General features: G+C 31.1%; 3 protein-coding genes across 3 annotated transcripts; 2 read left to right on the top strand and 1 right to left on the bottom strand.

Annotated features, from left to right (window-relative positions):
- The first annotated feature begins 4,177 nt into the window (after positions 1 to 4,177).
- Positions 4,178 to 7,204, top strand: LOC120337145 (lectin-like). Its single transcript, XM_078117505.1, has 5 exons — positions 4,178 to 4,274; positions 4,435 to 4,528; positions 5,002 to 5,093; positions 5,385 to 5,575; positions 6,030 to 7,204. The coding sequence occupies exons 1-5, from the start codon at positions 4,269 to 4,271 to the stop codon at positions 6,268 to 6,270; spliced, it is 624 nt and encodes a 207-aa protein (XP_077973631.1). The 5' UTR covers positions 4,178 to 4,268; the 3' UTR covers positions 6,271 to 7,204.
- A 1,366-nt stretch (positions 7,205 to 8,570) lies between these two features.
- On the bottom strand, positions 8,571 to 15,216 carry LOC120337144 (lectin-like). The gene is made up of 4 exons (XM_078116677.1): positions 15,126 to 15,216; positions 11,912 to 12,030; positions 9,179 to 9,369; positions 8,571 to 8,950 (listed from the first exon to the last, which is right to left on the bottom strand). The coding sequence occupies exons 1-4, from the start codon at positions 15,214 to 15,216 to the stop codon at positions 8,701 to 8,703; spliced, it is 651 nt and encodes a 216-aa protein (XP_077972803.1). The 3' UTR covers positions 8,571 to 8,700.
- Positions 15,217 to 17,790: 2,574 nt separating this feature from the next.
- LOC144428035 (lectin-like) lies at positions 17,791 to 18,462 on the top strand. The gene is made up of 2 exons (XM_078116678.1): positions 17,791 to 17,975; positions 18,213 to 18,462. The coding sequence occupies exons 1-2, from the start codon at positions 17,815 to 17,817 to the stop codon at positions 18,460 to 18,462; spliced, it is 411 nt and encodes a 136-aa protein (XP_077972804.1). The 5' UTR covers positions 17,791 to 17,814.
- The last annotated feature ends 1,421 nt before the right edge of the window (positions 18,463 to 19,883 follow it).

Raw genomic sequence — 19,883 nt, forward strand, 5'->3', positions numbered from 1 at the left:
AAGCAGTTCATTTTTTAATAGTAATTATGCATGTGGACGTTTCCCCGGCCCTTGACCGTTGAAAAATAAAGTCGCTAAGGCGTTTGCGACATTTTGTTTAAATCTCGATTGTTTTCGTAAGCGTGGCGTGCTATTTGGGCCGTAAAAATCTTGATTTCCGTGTTTATTCTCCTTAATTTTTTTTGTTCTCGAATTATTATACCACGAAAAAGCCGGTATTTCTAACGAACGCCGAGACCGTTTCAGGAGCCGTTACATGTAAATTTCCGATTCCATCTGGTGACAATATGAATTGTGATAAACAATGTAATAATCTTTTTCATCTACATTGTGTTACTGAGGAACACAAAGGTTTGTTAAAAATCATGATGAAGATGTTGTATCAGCTACCTTCACAATCATTGAAAACGATTAACCTGTTCCATAACATCGGGTACTTTGGTATATAAATTTATTTTCATGTAAAAGTATTTTTATTTTTCAAATACAAAAACACAAAGAGATGATAAAAATAACTCCAGAGACTACCATTTTGAAAGTTTCGAATCGTTCTTGAGTTTTTAACACAAAAGCTAAACTTCGTTGCTGCTTTCGATTGAAGTTAAAAAAAAAATTTTACCTGCCGAAAATTTGGTCAAAGATGAATAATGCACAATGGAAGTTCAGTGATTACGTTTGTTGACCTTCAAGTTCGGTTTTAACCAACAATTTATTTTCAAATATTATGTATCTCACGCAAACACTGCCTATTCATAGGAACGAAAATTTGCGCCTTAGCGCAAAAGCGACTCGGCGGAAACCCGCGATCGATTTACATAATAATTATGAGTGTCGTTTATATTGCTGGTTAATCTCTTTCACCTTGTCAAATTCTTCTCTCATATGTTTCATCTCGTTCTGGAGCTTTAAATAAATTTGAATATTTCAAATAAACGGATTATTATAAATATAGAAAAACAAAAAACTTTTTATTCAACTTGCGCTGATTATTTGGTTTCTGCGAGACTAACTACTTATCCTTCTTCTATGTTTTTGTGCCGGTGGATCCGTATGCATATATTGCAAGGATGCTGTAGCAAGAGTAGAGATAACAATCCTAAGTGATTCAAGAGTCTTGCTGCACACTAACACAAATATATTTCTGTAACGTTTCGTCTGACCAAGGTCAGACTTCTTCAGACATACATAATTCAACCATCAGACATACCATCATACCATCAGACAACCAACCAGACATACATAATTCCTTGAATTATGTATGTCTGAAGAAGTCTGACCTTGGTCAGACGAAACGTTACAGAAATATATTTGTGTTAGTGTGCAGCAAGACTCTTGAATCACTTAGGATTTTTATTCAATACGCATATTTTTTATTTGATTTTATTATATAGTACATTAGGCTCAATTTAATTCGCAGTACTAACTTACATAATCAGGATAAATGCAGCAACAAACAATAAACAGGAAATTCCAAAAGAAATCGCGACAACGAACAAGTTTTTCTTGTTTGTAGCTTTATTGGTCATCTGTAAAAAGAAAAAGTCAATGAAAAGCATTTCGAAAGCGATTCCATGCTGTAAAAGAATTACTCATTTTTTTTATTCCTTGAAAAAAAGAACGATTAAAATTTGATATGGCATTGCTGTAAAATGGATGATTTCATGTGGAAAATGTGATATTTGAATTTTTAGCTGCTGGAGAAGTTTCACCATGCCTGTTTACCATTGTATCCTATTTTTCATTTTCTCTCGTTATATTACAAATTAGAATTTAGGTTAATCAAATAAACTACAAACCTTGTTTAGGAACCGCAGGTGACCCTGAAGCAGTCTGGAGTGTTTCGCACGCATTTTCACCTTGACCATTCACATAACATTCCATCTTCAAATCAACGCTATATGGTGTGATCTGCTTTCAACTAAACAAAGTCGTGATTCCCATTACCATTTTATAGAGGATTACAACATCTCATTAGAATTAGATAGCTGTACACGCAAACATTGACGTAACTCAAAAAATATATTTGGTAATATTATCAGTGGGAGTCCGAAACCATAATAATGACATTAAACAATATATACTCTTAGTTATATGGTCGTACATATGTCAAGCTAACTGAAGACTTAAATTGTTTTAAATTATAGCTTAAGGTGCAATGATGATTCTGTAGTTCCATATTATCATTGCGTCAAAGGTGGGAGACGAAACAACTATTTTGCGATAAGCCATAAGAACTAGTTACCGAATATGTTACACATTCTTACTAGAGCTAGGAAATGTTTTCAAACGGCCACTGCTTGCCTTAAGAATATCATGAAATAAATAAGAATAGATCAAATGTTTATATCATATTCCACATTATAATATATTTACATTTAGACGTGTGCGGATTGACTAAGTGAGGTACTTGATATGAAACCCTTAATTTGCTTCAATATACGTCCATCATATTTCAATAATATTGTTAGGTCACAGCAGGGAAATAAATATTTTGAATTTCATTCTCCTGCTAGTAAAATCATTAATTCATTCTGAGCTTTACTGAGTTATTCAAGCTTACTAACATTATTAAAAGCATCTTCTGCTAGATTGATTTTCAGTCCTACACGACCTCAACTGTCAGTTCGAAACGATAATTGGTTGTCAATGCTTGGTAAATCAATTTCCGATATTTTCCGGCTAAGCGGCGAAGAATTTCATTTTTTTCATTTGTTATCATTATGTCTTTTTTGTCAATGAAATAAAATTCATCAAAGCCGAAATGCAATGTACATAAAATGCTCTTATCATATGTTATCTTACACAACCTAATTAATGATTATGTCATAAAGACCATATTGTGATAATAATATACTTACAATATAAGTATGATTTTGCCACAAGCACAATTTTTTGGGCTCAAAAATTCGATAGATTGTATTTGTTATAGTTTATTAACAACATGTATTACAGACTACAGGCAGTTTACAGGCTCACTGATATATTTTATATATCTGGAGTGTCGGAGTAATAAACAACTCTCTCTCACGGAGTCATAAAATGGAAAGCATCAATCAAAATTTGTTCAACCTCGGGACACGTCCGGTAGTTTTTAACATTTTCAACTTGCCGACGGGATTGTATTGGTCTAAATAGCAATAGATATTAAGGTTATTTCAATAGGATCGATTATCCTAATCAACCGAGAAATACAAAATGTAACACATGATACCACGCACGGAGAATGAAATAATAAATATTCAATAATTGCATGCTGTAACCCAAACCTGACCGGTGTTTTTGAACTGTAATTGACGTGTATTGAAGCAATTGAGATTTGCATAACAAGCACGTCACATTGCCAACCCATATGCAGTTCTAAATAATATATGTAATATATGTCTAAATGTATAAAATAATCATAAAAATAGAATGGAAAAAATGTATGCTAAATCGATATTCATTCATATTTGTAATCACAATATACATAGGACATTGGCTAGTTTAAAATACGTATTCATTCAAATATCAAAGAAGTAATGCGTCACATATACTGCCACTGGTTCTGTTTTTTCCTGGCCCACATTTGATGTTGTGTTATTTATCTAAAATTTACATAATTGAGAATACACCTCAAGGTATGATTCAAAACAAATAATGTAATTTGACGTATGTACTGTTACATAACCGAGGGTATGTTGTTTTGTGTCATCAGGGTTTTGCCACCCTCTGATAATAATAGCATCGGAATTACGTTGATATGTATTTCATTTGACGTGAAATGTTAGCTGATTAATTAAGGTTAGCTGCTAATTCTCTATAAAACGGCTATCGGCACCAAGACTTCGCATTTTAAAAGCAGAACATTTTAGAACACGTTACTATAAAGATGGAATGCTATGAAAATTTTCATAGACAAAAAATAGATGAAGCCCCCCAGTCTGCTTCTGGGCCACCTGCGATACCTAAACAAGGTTTGTGTTTTATTTGACTCACCCAAGATTTATTTTTCAAATTACATAGTAAAACTAGATAGAATATGTAAACACATAAAATATAACTATTTTTGAGCAATGCTGTAAAAAAATTGAATTGATTCATTCGGGTCAAGTATGACACGAGTATTATTCTATATTGTGTTTTCTCTTACGAAATTCCACGTTTGAAATCTTACATATATTCGTTTTTTTATAGAGAACAATGAAGGCACAAAAAAGAAAACTTTGATTGTTTCTGCAATATCTTTGGGAATCTCCTTCTTAGTGTCTGTTGCTGCATTTATCCTGATTATGCAAGTTAGTATAGACATCGTGTATTTTCGATGTTTATTTGTCACTGAAATTAAATTAAGCTCACTACAGCGCGATAAATTAATAAAAACTTATAGTATTGAAGAAGCTATTTGTTCTCCACTTTTGAATCTCCATTTATTTGCATTTCTAAATTTATTTTAAGCTTCAAAACGAGATAAAATATACGAAGGAAAGATTAGAGAAAATGAGTGAGACTGATTCATCTCTGGCCAACAATATCAACGACACTCAAAAACGTAAGATTTTCAAAAAATTTTCAAAGCGCCAAGTAAATCATCGATGTTGGAGTTTTATTTAAAAACTTAGGAACGAGTCGAAGCTCTTGAAAAGCTGGAAATGGATGTCAAGTCGTCCCTTGTGAAGATTTCAAATGAAAGACAACAAAATGAGTCGATATAAATATTATAAATATTATGATTTATTATAATATGAATATAATTAAAATTTAATTAAATATGAATTTTTAAAATTGCGCATCATTTATTCGCCTCAAGTGCTTGAACACAGTAAAGCGAAAAATATAATCAAATGAGCAAATGAATTAAGCATGGTAATTTGTTTCAAGAATTTCGCAAACGCTCGCAGCAACAGACGCAAAAGAATACAATATGGTATGTTGAAAAATTTCGTAGAATATCCTATTTCATGAAGTCAGATCGAGAAATTCTATGCTTTTGCTATTTTTTAGATATTTGAATTAAAATTTCAGGTTCTTTGAAAACAAAAAGTGAGTTGGAAACTTCAATTAAAACAGAAGTGAGTGAGCTGAACTCCAAAATACACAACGGAGATAATAAATTGGTGAGTTTGTGACTCATAACATGACGTGTTTTATTAGGAAAATAAAATGACTTATAATCACGTGGCAACATTAATTCAACTCAATTTATATGTGCTACGTTTTATGAATATCTACTTTTATTACTGAGGAGTTATAAAATTTATTGTTGTACTCAAGAACGGCTTAAATAACCACATTCCAAATAGAACTTAATTAAACAAAATGCTTGCTTATAATTTTTTTACATTTTATAGTTGGAAAATTTAGTTCATAATATCCCAGTATTATTTATGCGTAATTTCATTTTATAGAATAAAAGCCTATCTGATACAAATTCGAGAATTACTGAAATGTTTTCGATATCCGGATGGTTCAGAGCGAGCAATAATCTCATTTACAAACGCTTCACTGATTCTGTCAACTACGCGACTGCAAAGGCTCACTGTGAAGGAATGGGAGCTCGTTTGGTATCGACCGGAATTAGGAACAGCCAAAATAAAAGGTCGGTAGGTGGTTTGTGTGAGAAACTTGAGCATATTTCGTTGGGATTTTCCAAAACCTTGCTTTTTATGAAAAATAGTGTGGATTTAAGTTATCTGTGAATACATTATAAAATGTTACACCACCAATGACATATATGTTTTTAAAAAAGGAAAGCACGCAGATTTACTGGACCTACAATGCTTTTTCCAGTAAGGAAAATATATATTTTATACTCCTTTCTAGTGTTCCAAATCAAAGTTTGCTAATTTGAATGTACATTAGTTTTCCGAAGATATATTTTGACAAGCTGAAGAGACACGTGCATTGAAATAAGTTGAAATTAATATTCCACATGCATACATTGTGCATTTGCATTTGTACGGTGCTCCTTTCTTCCAGTAAACTGGTATTTTCAATGGGCATCGAATTATAATAAAAAAACGTCTGTAAATATTAATTTGTTTTCCATTCAGTGAAATATTTCCGAATCAGTATTTAACTGGGGCGTATGCATGGATAGGATTGGACGACATCAGCAGTGAAGGAACTTGGGTTTGGTCAGATGGAGCAAATGGTTCACCAAGTGCAATATGGGAATCGTTAGAACCAAACGGCGGCAGAAAAGAAAACTGCGCAGTAATCAGATTATCTGGTGTTATTGATGTTGCGTGCTCTGAAATCCATCGACTTGTTTGCGAAAAGGAATTTGCATGACGTTTTTCGTATCACGAAATTATTTTTTGTGTTTATTACGAAATTAATTTCTGATATATATTGCAATTTTATTTTTTTGTCTGTTTATGGGTAAGAAAAATAAACCATATTTATACTTTCAACATTCTAGTGTTTATGATATATATTTTTCATTTCATAAATGTTTTTTAAATTTATTATTTCGGATTGGAGACCACAAAATTATTCTTTTCCCACTTTCACCGTAAAAGCGCAAAACTAAAATTCAAAATACACATCAAGTAAAAGGATGCTTCAAGTTTAAATATGTATTTACCACTCGCATTGATTGAAATTGTGCTAATTGAAGGCAATATGGGGACTTTTTTTCGAATTAGATTAGGTGTTTTAACATTTTATCAATATGAACTTTATTTTGTTTAATCAATCATGGAAATTGGCCGTTAGTTACGCTAGAACTGGTTATTTTAAAATCTACATTTCATATTATGATGCTTTTAGGCGATAAACGCCATGATGATATTTACCTAAAGTGTTAATGAAAACCATATTGTGTCCATTTACATTAAATTCCCTTCACAAAATGATTGTCATATTGTTTATTGAGTTATATTAATTTTTGAACTTTTAAAAGTGTATCATCAAACGCTCTTCAAGGTCTGCACGATAAACTTAAACTTCTGACAATGCTACTAGAATAACCTTATAAATATATTTCATCTATACTTTTGTATTATTGTTTTCTGCAAATATCTATATCTTTTATCATTTTTAAACGCTTTGAAACTGAATATTTTTGAGAAACTTTTTACATAAATTGATTTTCAATATTTGAAAAAGCTGTAACAATTTCATAATTTCTCTTTGAACATGAAACCAAAACACTAGCATAGTATTATGATAAATTGTGATAAAAAATTATTAACGTCAGAACGATGAGAGCTTTTGTTTGATAAGTTTTTCTCTTTAGATTTACATTTAGAATTTTACCTTACAGTGATTTGTTAATTTTACTTCAAAAAGTAAAATCTTTCACATCTAAGCGATAAATTTTCATGGAATATTTTTGCTTCTAGCACTTAGAAATGTACGGAGGACTCAAAAAATTGATTTAATCTATATTGTATAATTAATTTTTCATTGGTGTGATGAGTCCTTTTTGGACAGTTCAGTTTTGGAAAATTTATGCAAACATTGAATGAATTTTGTAGTCAGATAATCTATGTGAAATATTTTCATAATGGAATTTTCAACTTGTTCTGTCATGACTAGAGCAAATGTGTAGCATGGGGGAGCAATGTGCTTGTGATATGAATCGAATGCGGCTTTGCGGCGTAATCTCATTGCGCCAAGATGAGCCAGGGTTTTTTAGTAAATTTACTAATTTTGGTTGCAGTTTTCCGATATTTCATTACGTTGAATAATTTCACACGAATAATCATGAGCTAGAGAAATTGAAAAACTGATCGTTTCATCCTAAAGAGAAGCAATAAACCTTGACCCTTCCCTGGAAATTAAAAAATATCTGATAAAAAGAGTAAATCCCGATAAAAAAATGTAATCCTATTTGAATCAGGAATGATAGTCTTTGTGGAACACTCGGCATTGAGTATTTTTATCAAACGCATCATTCCATATTTTTTTACCTCCAACAATATAAATAAATCAAAAACCTGTTTGACTATTCCAAAACGTTTGAAATCTATTAAAATCTTTCAACTGCGTATTCCAGAGTCTTATTGAAAGCCAGAAGCAAAACGATGTCAATAAAATTCATTTTTATCAACTGTTAAACTTTTAACCGCATGGAGTAAAATAATAAAAAAAAAAACGCTAGAAGAATTAAAAAGTAAAGCTAAAGATGAAAACCTAAGTCCCATCAATTGAAAGTGTCAACATTTTTAGATTTACAGCACTTTTATTATCCCAGTGTTTAAAATAGGTAGGTATGTGTGCAATAATAGGTTTGTAACAGCTTCGTAATATATTAGTAAATAAATTTTATTAACAAAACTTATTTAAACATCACGATGGCGTTTGTCACAAGCATCATGTGTCGAAGGCATTATTGAATGAAATGTAGAATGCGAAATAGACAGTTCGTTGCGGAACTTCATTTAAATTTTCATCGGTAATTGTTCATTTTAGATTCGAATCTTCATTGGAAAGTTAAAACATCTTTTAACAATTTAACTAAACTCTTTTAAAATGACAAAAGTATGATTTAATAGCATTAGTCGGATATAATAATGTAGAAAAAAAAAATAATAAAAAAAAATAAAATAATAACGTGAATAACATTCAAATAAAAGAAAACAACTTCACATGTTTGATGACTTCAATTTTCCCTATCTTCACAGAGATAATAAATCAAATCTCAGTATTGAATAATACTTGAAAATACAATCAAGCAATGTTTTGTGAAAAGAAATTTCATGGAAAAAGTCAACATCATTCAAGTTCCCTTTTGCAAACGAATCGGTGGACATTTAAACAACGGGCATCATTAGCAACAATTATTGAATTATTGGTTACTCCTGCGCAGTTTTCAGTTCTACCGCCGTTTGGTTGCCCCGGTGCCCATATTACACTTGGCGTTTCATTTACGCCATCCGACCAAACCCAAATTCCTTCATTGCTGATGTCTTCCAATCCAATCCATGAAGAAGCTCCGGTTAGGTAATGTTTCGGAAATATTTCACTGAAAAGAAAATAATATATTACGAATTAATAGAGTTTTTTGTGTTGAAATTACCATACCGTTTATTTTTTATAAGTAAGTTTTTCTTTTAGACCAACTATAAATACCAGTTGATAGGAATATTTAATTTCAGAGAGAGAGGTTGATCATCGAGCCAAAATCGATGACCAAATAATTTGCGTAGTTGTTTCGTATTATCTTAACGTCTCACATAATCCGATAACTTACTTTTTCACTTTGCTGCACCTCATCCCAGTCGATATCAAACGAGCTCCCATTCCTTCACATTGAGCATTTGCAGTTGCATAGTTAACAGAATCAGGGAAACGTTTGTAAAAGAGATTATTGCTTGCTCTGAACATTCGGATATCGAAAACATTTTGGGTAATTCTCGAATTTATATCAGATAGGCTTTTATTCTTAAAAATGAAATTACACATGAATAATACTTGGAGTTTATGACCTAAATTTTTCAACTATAGAATAAAAGCAATTATAAACAACAAATTGTTCTAAGTTCTCTTTAGAATGTGGTTATTCGAATGTTTTTTTGAGTACAAAAATAAAAACCAGTGATCTTGAGTAATAAACGTAGATATTAATAAAACGTAACACATTTAAAACGAGTACAATTCATGTCGCCCCGTGATAATAAATCATTTTATTTTTATAACAAAACATGCCATATTATGAGTCAATAATAAACTCACCAATTTGGTATCCTTGTTGTGTATTTTGGAGTTCAGTTCACTCACTTCTTTTATGATTAAAGTTTTTAATTTTCTTTTTGTTTTCAAAGAAGCTGAAATTTTAATTCAAAAAGTTGTGCAACCAATAGCAAAAACATAGATATCTGATCTGATCTCATGCAAAAAGATTTTGTGCAAAGATTTTTTAGCATAACATACTATATTATTTTGCGTCTGTTGCTACGAGCGCCTGTGAAATTATTGAAATAATATACCCGTTGAATTCATTTGTTCATTTAATTATATTTTCTGCTTCACTTTTGGAAAATGTGTTCAATCGGTTGAACGTGATAAATGATGCAAAGTTGAAAATATGTATAACACCAACTCACTTTGTTGTGTTCCACTTGAAATCTTTGTGAGGGACGTCTCGACATCCGTTTTCACCTTTTCAAATGTTTCGACTCGTTCTTAAGTTTTTGAATAGAAGTTTAACTCTACAATTGATACGTTTCAAATTAAATTTAAAAGATCTTACGTTTTTAAGTATCGTTGATAATGTTGACAAGAGATGAATCAGTCTCAATCAGTATTGCTCTATATTTACGCAACTCTGTATGTGAGCGTTCATGCACCACAAGATATGTGTTTTATTTGACTATAGTATACCCGGGTATACGGGTAGTATAGCGGGTATACCAGCTAGATCTGGTATATTGGACTAATCCAATAATATTGATTATATTTACAAATGATTTATATATTATATTGCTTTTCTAGGCTACACTTTTGCTATATTATAGATGAACAATGTATCTGAGATATATATACAATCGTTAATTTTGATAAAAAAAAACGCAGTTATTAGCGTTCTTGAGCAGAACATAATCAATCGTTATAACTAAGTAATTTTAGAGCTATAATTAGTATGTATTTGTGTTTTTTTCTTCAAATTTTTTCTGAAGGCTTCTTTACTTCAGAGACTATTGCGTAAAATTTTAGTATGTGTAAAGTTAGCTCAAGTCAAATATGATTAGAATAAAAAAAATGAAATTATGTTCGAAACTAAAATATTTGCGGGGGTAAATAGTACACATTTGCGAATGTATGTGAAAATTAAAATGTCCTAGATTGCAAATACCCATGGGTGCAAATGCCTATTAGATAAAATTAATGCTAGAATCTACGACTGGATTCAAAAGTGTGCAGGTTGAATATTCTTGATGCCTGTCTTATTTTGGATTTATTTAATAACCCGACAACAATATGATATAGTAAACAATAAAACATTTCATTTTTCTTCGTAAACTGAGGACAACGAAAAGTCTGTTAAAAAGCACGGTGGGGTTTGTATTAGCCACCTTCAAAAAATGCTTGTCGAATAGTTCAAGTAATTCATTAGTAAACACTCATTATTCAACTATTTCCTATTATTGTTCATTCTATTCAATTCAAGAGTCTTGCTGCACACGAACAGAAATATATTTCTGTAACGTTTCGTCTGACCGAGATCAGACTTCTTCAGACAAGCATTTTACATCTATAACAAGAAACGCAATTGCATGCACATAACTATTGGTTTCAAATGTTGGGTCTGTTTGCGATAGGGAGATATAAATAAAATTGGGACAGTGCCAGAACAATAGGAAACTAAATTTGATTTAAAATCAATAGATACCCCACAGTGTAGAGAGTGACAATTAAAAAGAAAATAAACAATTTCATGCTGTTATCCCGTAACTCCGACTATGGTATCGCCTAAGTTCATTTAAGGGTCATGGCTGCAATGTAAGGAAATGACTTCAAGAGAATAGAAATAGAAATCAAGTGTAAGTGACAATGAAATGTAATGTTCAAATTAGCATAAATTGTGAATTTATCCATCTCTTAAATTCATCCCTAGAGGTTCTAATGTTTTGAATTTGGTAATAAAATAGTTTTTTTTTGTTGCCGGTATACTTGATCTCGATATAGTTTTTCTATTCCAATAGCCTGATTGATTGAAATGTTCGCCAACTGCAAGTTCTTTGTTTTTTTGATTGATGCTTCTAATGTGTTCTGTAATTCTGTATTTTAAATGTCTGCCTGTTTCGTACTGCATGCCACACTTTCTACGGGTTATCAGGTATATGAAATTTTCTGAATTGCACGTTAGTCTTTGATTGATATTCATTTCAAGTCTTGTGATGCTGCTAGTGCTTGTTTTAGTTTCCTCTGAATATTTGCAGGTTGAGCATGATTTCCTGTTGCATTTATAGAAACCTGATTTTACTTCTCTTGATGATTCCGGTTTCAACTTGGCCCGAACTAGTCTGTCCCGTAATGTTGGGCACTTTCTGTATCCAATATTGGGGAGTGCCGGGAAGATGTTTTTCAGTCTTTCGTTGTTGTCTATTATGTATTGATATTTAGAGAAAAATTTTCCGAGGTTTAGTTGATTAGGATGTTAATTAGTAACGAATGGCAATAGTTGTTGATCATTGTGTTTTCTTTTTGGTGTTAACAGTGAATCTCTAGTTATTTCTTTTACCATGCCTATTGTTTTGTCAATCGAGGTTTGTTTGTAATTTCTTTCTATCAGGTAGCTTTTCATAATTTCTGCATGCTTGGTGAAGAATTCTTCCGTTGAACATGTTCTTCTTATGCGTATAAATAGTCCTTTGGGAATGTTTGCAGTAACGTGCTTAGGGTGGCACGAGGAGGGTAGAAGGTATTGGTGAGAGTCCGTTTCTTTGGTGAAAATTTCAGTTTCTAAATTGTTGTCTATTATATGAACTTTCATGTCTAGAAAGGCGATGTTTTTCGTTGAATAATCCAAAGTAAATTTAATGTTGAGGTGATTTAGAGAAAAATTTTCCGAGGTTCGGTTGATTAGGATGATAATTAGTAACGAATGGCAATAGTTGTTGATCATTGTGTTTTCTTTGTGGTGTTCACAGTGAATCTCTAGTTATTTCTTTCACCATGTCTATTGTTTGTCAATCAAGGTTTGTTTGTAATTTCTTTTCATCAGGTAGCTTCAAAATTGCTTACCCTATGACTTCGCCGTCTTGAGGCAATGATATTTAGACGAAAATCCGTGTTCAATATATATAATTGGTATTCCATGCCACACCCTTGCAATAACAACAATTGAAAATTTTAATATTTAACCAATTATAGAAATATAACATAAATTTGAAACAGAATCCAATATTTTTACACATTTAACAATACCAAAAATAAAAAAAATTTAAAAGGAATTTCTATGCTAAAAAAGTTGAAAATCTTCTAGCTGAGTATTCTAGTGACTCTTCAAAAGCTAGAAGCAAGACAGTGTCAATAAAATTCATTTATTAACTGTGAAAAAACCAAATTTCTGGAATAAAATTAACATAGCAATAAAATGGAATTGTGAATCCAAGGAGGAAAACACAAATTTCATGAAATAAAAGAGTAAACTCCTTTGAGTTTATAAATATTTGATGAGAATGTTTAAATAGGTTGGTCTTTGTGCATTATTAACTTTAAAACGGCATTGTAATGTAAGCGGAAAATATCTTAAATCTCATTTTATTCAACTTGATTGTTTGTTTTCTTTTTTAGTACTAAACAATACTTAAAAATAAAATCAAGCAACAATACAACAACAATAAAACAATAAAATACAACAATAAAAATTTTTTATTTAGAAAAATATATTATTCAAATTCCCTTTTGCAAAGAAAAGGATTGAAATTTGAACAAGGTGCATCATATCACCAACAATCTTCAAGTTATAGAATAATACTACGCATTTTTCGAATCTGTGCAATTTGGATCCATATTGCATCTGTCGATCCATGAACACCGATCAAACCCAAATTCCTTTGTGGCTTATGTTGTCCAAACCAATCCATGAAAAAGCTTCGGTCAAGTAAGGTTTCGGAAATATTTCGCTGGGTGAAAAAGAAAATATTACACATCGTGTTATTTTTTGCAGTGAAATTACCATATCAATTATTATTTATGGGTTAGTTTCCTATTGCGTTTAGAAATACTAGTTTATAAGAACCGTCAACTGGCGATATCCAGAGAGGTTGATCATGGAGTCAAAATCGATTATCAAAAAATTCCCGTAATTGTTTCATATTATGTTAACTTCTCACATAATTCGTTTACTTTTTTACCTTGTTGTTACTCATTCTAGTTGATACCAAACGAGCTCCCGATCCTCCACATTGAGCTTTTGCAGTAGCGTGATTGACATGACAAAATCAGTGAAACGTTTGTAAATGAGATTATTGCTCGCTCTGAACCATCCGGCTATCGAAAACATTTTGTTCATACTCCAATTTTCGCGTGTTTTCATGTTGGCTCACTTTATTCCTCATACTTGAAGAAGCTGAAAGTTTATTCAAAAACATTAAACTAGGCAACTAATCACATTTTCGTATCTAGAGACTTTTAATATAACTAACTTTGATTCTAAGTCGTCAAAGAAGTCAGGTGACCAGCCTACTTTATCAATTATATCGTTTTTAGATTTTATGTATGGTTTTTATTTTGATAAACTATGTCTAACCTGATAAAGCAAAGCTGATAAAACAAATACTCGATGCAAAGTTCAAATATCTAAAATATGCACATACTCTTTTATGTTTTCTTGCAAATTTTTGGGAGGAAGGAATTGAATTGCGTAGCTATTTTTTTTTTAATTTCTCGACTATCTATAAGTTTTAAATCAAATGTTAAACTTCATTGACCTACCATGGAAATTTTAAATAACATACGTTTTTGAGTGTCGTTTCCCAGCTTTTGAAGTGCGATGCTTAGTTATTAACATATTATTAATATAAATTACACGTTTGTGTTTCATTCGAAATCTTTGCGAAGGACAAATTGAACTGTGTTGTCTATTTTTCAAAAGTTCCCACTTGTTCTCAAATTAAGAAAAAAATAATTTATGCTGATACAATTCTGAATTCAATATATCTTACGTTTTTGAGTGTTGTTATATTGTATCAATATTTCACATAAACGGATTAGAACAAATTTAGAAAACAAAAAACTTTTTGTACAATATGCATAATTTCATTTAATTTTGCTATATAGAACATTAGACTTAGTTTAATTTCCTGTACTAACTAACTTGCATAATCAGGATAAATGCAGCAATGGACAATAAGAAGCAGATTCCGAAAGATATCACCACAACAAACAATGTTTTCTTGTTCGTAGCTTTATTGATGTTTGTTAAAAGAAAACGTGGATAAAAGGCATTTCAAAAAAGAAATTTCATGATGTAAAAAAAATGATTCATATTTATTGTTCGTAAAAATAGGGGAATTAAATTTTGTTACGGCATTGGTGTAAAATAGATAATTTCATATGGAATATATGATATTCGCATTTTTGAAAGCCGGAGACGTTTCACCATGCCTGTTTACCCTTGTATCCCATTTTTTAATTTCTATTGTTTTAGTATAAATTAGATTTTAAATTATTTAATCAAATAAAACACAAACCTTGTTTAGGAACCGCAGGTGGACCTGAAGCATTCTGAGGGATTTCATATGCATTTTCACTTTGACCATTTACATTACATTCCATCTCCATGTTACTGCTTTATAAAATGATCTGCTTTCTACCTGAACGAAGTATTGCTTCCGACAACCAATTTATAGAGGATTACAACATCTCATTAGAATTAGTCAGCTGTACACACAAGCATTAAGGAAAATAACCATAATAATGACATTAAACAACATATACTTTTAGTTATATGGCCGTGCATGTGTCAAACTAACTGAAAACTTCATTTGGTTTGAATTATAGCTTAAGGTGCATTAATGATTCTGTAAATTCATAAAAATCCGTCAAAGGTGGGATACGAAACAACTATTTTGCGGTAAGTCATTAAAACTAGTTGCCGAATATGTGACACATTACTTCCTTGATAATCTATACTTCCTTGATTTTTCAATTTATATTTCACTTTATAATATATTTACATTTAGATGTGTGCGGATTGACTATGTGACATACTTGATATAAATATGCAGTAATAGAGAAGCCTCATGCATAACATGGAAAGCATCAGATAAATTTTGCTCAAGTAATTTATAACAAATCGAACGTGTAGAGGAGATCTATTGGTATAAATAGCAATAGATCCGAAGATGAATTTAATAAGATTGATAATCGTAAATACCGGAAAACGTTTAGATCAAAACGTTTGACGCATGATACCACGCACAAAGAATGAAATTAGAAATATTCAATAATTGCATGCAGTGACCCAAACCTGACCGGTGGGATTGAACTGTGATTGACGTGTATTGAAGCAATTGAGGTTTGCATAACAAACACGTCACATTGTCAACCCACATACAGTCTTAAATATTGATTGAATAAAATAATCATAGAAAATATATGGTAAAAAATATTTGCTAAACCGCTATGCATTCGTATTTGTAATTACGAAATTCATAAGGCATTGGGTGTTTTAAAACACGTATTTATATAAATATCAAGGAAATAAAATGTCACATATACTGTCACTGGTTCTGTTCTTTTCTGAACCATCTTTGATGTTGTGTTATTTATCCAGAATTCACCTATTTGAGAATACATCTTGAGTTGAGTATAATTCAAAACAGATAATGTAGTATGACGTATGCAACTGTCACAAAACCGATGGTATGTTGTTTTGTGTCACTAGGGTTTTTCCACCCACTGATAATAATGAGATCGGAATTACGTTGATAATGAGTTCATTTGACGTGACATGTTAGCTGATTAATAAATGTTAGCCACTAATTCTCTATAAAACGATTATCGGTACCGAAACTTCACATTTGAGAAGCATAGCATTTTATAAAGCGTATGGAGATGGAATATTATGTAAATTGTCAAAGTGAAAATGAATATGAAACCCCTCAAACTGCTTCAGGGCCACCTGTGGTTTCTAAACAAGGTTTGTGTTTTATTTGATTTCCAAAAAATTTAATTTGTTAATTTACATTAGAAAAACTAGATATAGTATGTAAACACAAATGGGAACAGAGCATGTGCCCTGCTTCGCATATAAATCAATGAGATAACACTTTTATTCGGGTAAAAGCATCTGTTCTATTTAAGCACTATTTCCAGACAGTGCGACCGTGCATTCAGGCTCCGTAGCTTGTCCCGACACATCCACTCGAATATTCATATTTTTTGTTCTTGTAATATTTGAGCAAAACTCTGAAAAAGTAGAATTTTGTCATACACGCCAATTATGACACGAGTAATATTCCATATAATCAATATACAAAATGTCTATTATTGACATTTTATATATTTATTTTTTCATAGACAGCAATAAAGCTAAGAATAAGAAAACTTTGTTCGTTCTCGCGATATCTCTAGGAATCTGCTTATTAGGGTCTGTTGCTGCATTCATCCTGATAATACAAGTTAGTATAATTATCGTGTATTTTTGATATTTATTCGATTATGGAATCAAATTATCTTCATGTACTACTTTATAAAACCAATTATTTATATGATACTATTTGCTGATTGTTTTCCACTTTTGTCTTTCTCTATTTATCTGCAATGTTTAAATTTATTTTAAGCTTCAAAACGAGATGAATCTTATGAGGGAAAAACTGGACACATTAAAAGCGACACTCAAAAACGTAAGATAGACGTTTTTAATCAAATCATGTCATTTAATTACCGAAAGAAAAATTTTATTTTTTTTGTTAAAATAATTGAATTAAAGGTTAGGAACTAAATTCCTATCTCGCGAAAATTAATGAAACACACACAAAAAAAGGTTTAAGTAAGCACTTTCAATAAATTGTATAAACGACATCTAAAATCAAAATCTATCAATTCTAAATTACCACTTTCATATTTTATTTTAGTTTCAGAACAAATCAAAATAGTAGAAAAGCTAGCAACAAAATTCAACTCATCCTGTACAAAGATTTTGAACAAAAATTAACTTTTTATTGTTAATGGCTCAAACTAAGATAATTCAAACAATGAGCCAATCCTGAATAAAGAAAATTTGGCATTGTAATCAATAAACGTTTTCCTAACAACATTAGAAATAAGAGTTGAAAAAATATTGCTGTCTATATTGCTTTTATCTTTTAAAAGTTTTTAAAAGTCAATCTTACATTTATTTTACAGAACACAGTTCTGAATAATACAAGTTCTAGGATGAACAAAATGTTTTCGATATCCGGATGGTTCAGAGCAAGTAATAACCTTATTTACAAACGTTTCACTGATTTTGTCAACTACGAAACTGCAAAGGATCAATGTGACGGAATGGGAGCTCGTTTGGTATCGACTGGAATAAGGAACAACACACTTAAAAAGTATGTTAGTGGTGGCTTATATTACGAAACAACGTGAACTTTTAGTCATCGATTTTAGCTCGATGAATAAGTTGAGGATTCATAGGCACTGTTTTTTCTAAACGGATCGTGATTTGAAAAAAACTAATCCATACATAATAATCGTTATGGTAATTTTACTTTAAAAATATCTCAAACTGTATAGTAATTTTCTTGCAGAAACCCTGAACTATTCATAATTATTTATATTGCTTTTAGTGAAATATTTCCGAAACATTACTTAACTGGAGTTAGTGCATGGATAGGATTGGACGACATCATCACTGAAGGAATTTGGGTTTGGTCGGATGGCGTAAATGAATCACCAAACTCTCTTTGGAATGCGGCAGAACCAAACGGCGGTAGAACTGAAAACTGCGTAGAAGTATTCAATAATTCGACTATTGTTGGCAATGATGCTCCGTGTACTCTTTTTCGTCGTTTTGTTTGCGAAAGGGAATTTGATTAGTGTTGATTTTCCGACTGAACTTACCTTCTATGAAACATTGCTTGATTTTAATTCGTAAATATCTTATGAAATTGCAATTTATTTTATGGTGGGTTTAAAGATGACAAAAAGTTTTAAGTTTTTAAGTTTTAAGTTCAAGTTTTTCTTTACTTTGAATATTTTATTTTATAGTATTTCCTCCAATTCACTATCTTCAACTAACGACTACACTGTAGTAGAGAATAAAATCATACTAAGTATTTTCTGTGTTTGTCCAGTAACACTGTATAGTCTGATTGGTAAAAAAAAACACTATTACATAACAATGCTGTTTTAACCTTATCAGTGATCATAGACCAATCTATTTCAAACATTCTGATCAAATTTTCGTAAATTCAAAATAGTTGACTCTCTTATTTAATGGGAATTTTTTTTTTCTCCGTAGATTTAAAATTCTATTTTAAGTGCTTTTCTAATTTTACTTCAAAAAGTTAATGGTTCCACAATTAATAAATAAATTTTATTGACATCGTCTTGATCCTGGTTTTCACAGAGACTCTAGTCTAGAATACTTTTTTGTCATAGATTTTCAACTTGTTTGTCATGGTGATAGTAGTATGGTAGACCAATTATGTATATTACGCGGCTTTTCGTTTAAATATCATTGCGTCAAAACGATGTTTTTCATTATTACTAGACATTGTTTCCGTGTCAGGAAAGGTTTAATAGTTGAAGAGAAATCATAGGATAATCAATCTTAAAACCTAACAAACGCAATCGCAGACCTTCTTTGCACAGTATTTCGAACAAAAAAAATAATAATAGAAAATAGTTGAATAGTGAGTGTTCACTAAAGAACTACTAACCTTTTGACAAGCAATTTGTGGAGGTGGCTTATACAAAAGCCCGACTGTGCTTTTTAACTTAATTTCTGTTGTCTTAAGTCTCAGAAAGGATATAGAAGAAAATATTTCACTGTTTACTACAATTTATATTGTTGTATGGTTATCGACTAAATCCAAAATGCCAAGCATCAAGAATATTTGAACTAGCACACTTTTGATTCAAGCCCTAGATTTTAGCATTAATTTTATCTAATGTGCATTTGCAGTCAAGACATTTTTATCCACACATACATTTGGAACTGTGTAGATCCGAAACTATTTGCGTTTCATCTCTTCATATTTTTCATACTTGACTTGGGATATTTGTACACATACTACAATTCTATAAATTGAAAAAAAAAATAAATAAAATAAATATAGCTCTAAAATGGCCTAGTTATAACATTTTTTTATGTACTGCTCAAAATATGTCAATAATTGCGTTTTCCAACTTTACGGTTGATTGCCTTATATATATCTAATAAATAGTAAAGTCTTTCTGCAAAAACAGTGATTGTTATTGAGAAAATCAACACATTGCTGCCCTGGCGCAATGAT

Source organism: Styela clava, chromosome 10, assembly GCF_964204865.1.
Source record: "Styela clava chromosome 10, kaStyClav1.hap1.2, whole genome shotgun sequence".
Taxonomy (NCBI): domain Eukaryota; kingdom Metazoa; phylum Chordata; class Ascidiacea; order Stolidobranchia; family Styelidae; genus Styela; species Styela clava.

Coding starts and splice junctions, on each gene's coding strand:
- LOC120337145 (XM_078117505.1), top strand. Junction 4,529..5,001: donor TATCAACGACACTCAAAAAC/GTAAGATTTTCA, acceptor TTAAAATTTCAG/GTTCTTTGAAAACAAAAAGT. Junction 5,094..5,384: donor ACAACGGAGATAATAAATTG/GTGAGTTTGTGA, acceptor TTCATTTTATAG/AATAAAAGCCTATCTGATAC.
- LOC120337144 (XM_078116677.1), bottom strand. CDS start 15,216: ATGGAGATGGAATGTAATGTAAATGGTCAAAGTGAAAATGCATATGAA. Junction 9,370..11,911: donor AACCGGAATCATCAAGAGAA/GTAAAATCAGGT, acceptor TTCATTTTTAAG/AATAAAAGCCTATCTGATAT. Junction 8,951..9,178: donor AGGTGCAGCAAAGTGAAAAA/GTAAGTTATCGG, acceptor TTTTCTTTTCAG/TGAAATATTTCCGAAACATT.
- LOC144428035 (XM_078116678.1), top strand. CDS start 17,815: ATGAACAAAATGTTTTCGATATCCGGATGGTTCAGAGCAAGTAATAAC. Junction 17,976..18,212: donor AGGAACAACACACTTAAAAA/GTATGTTAGTGG, acceptor TATTGCTTTTAG/TGAAATATTTCCGAAACATT.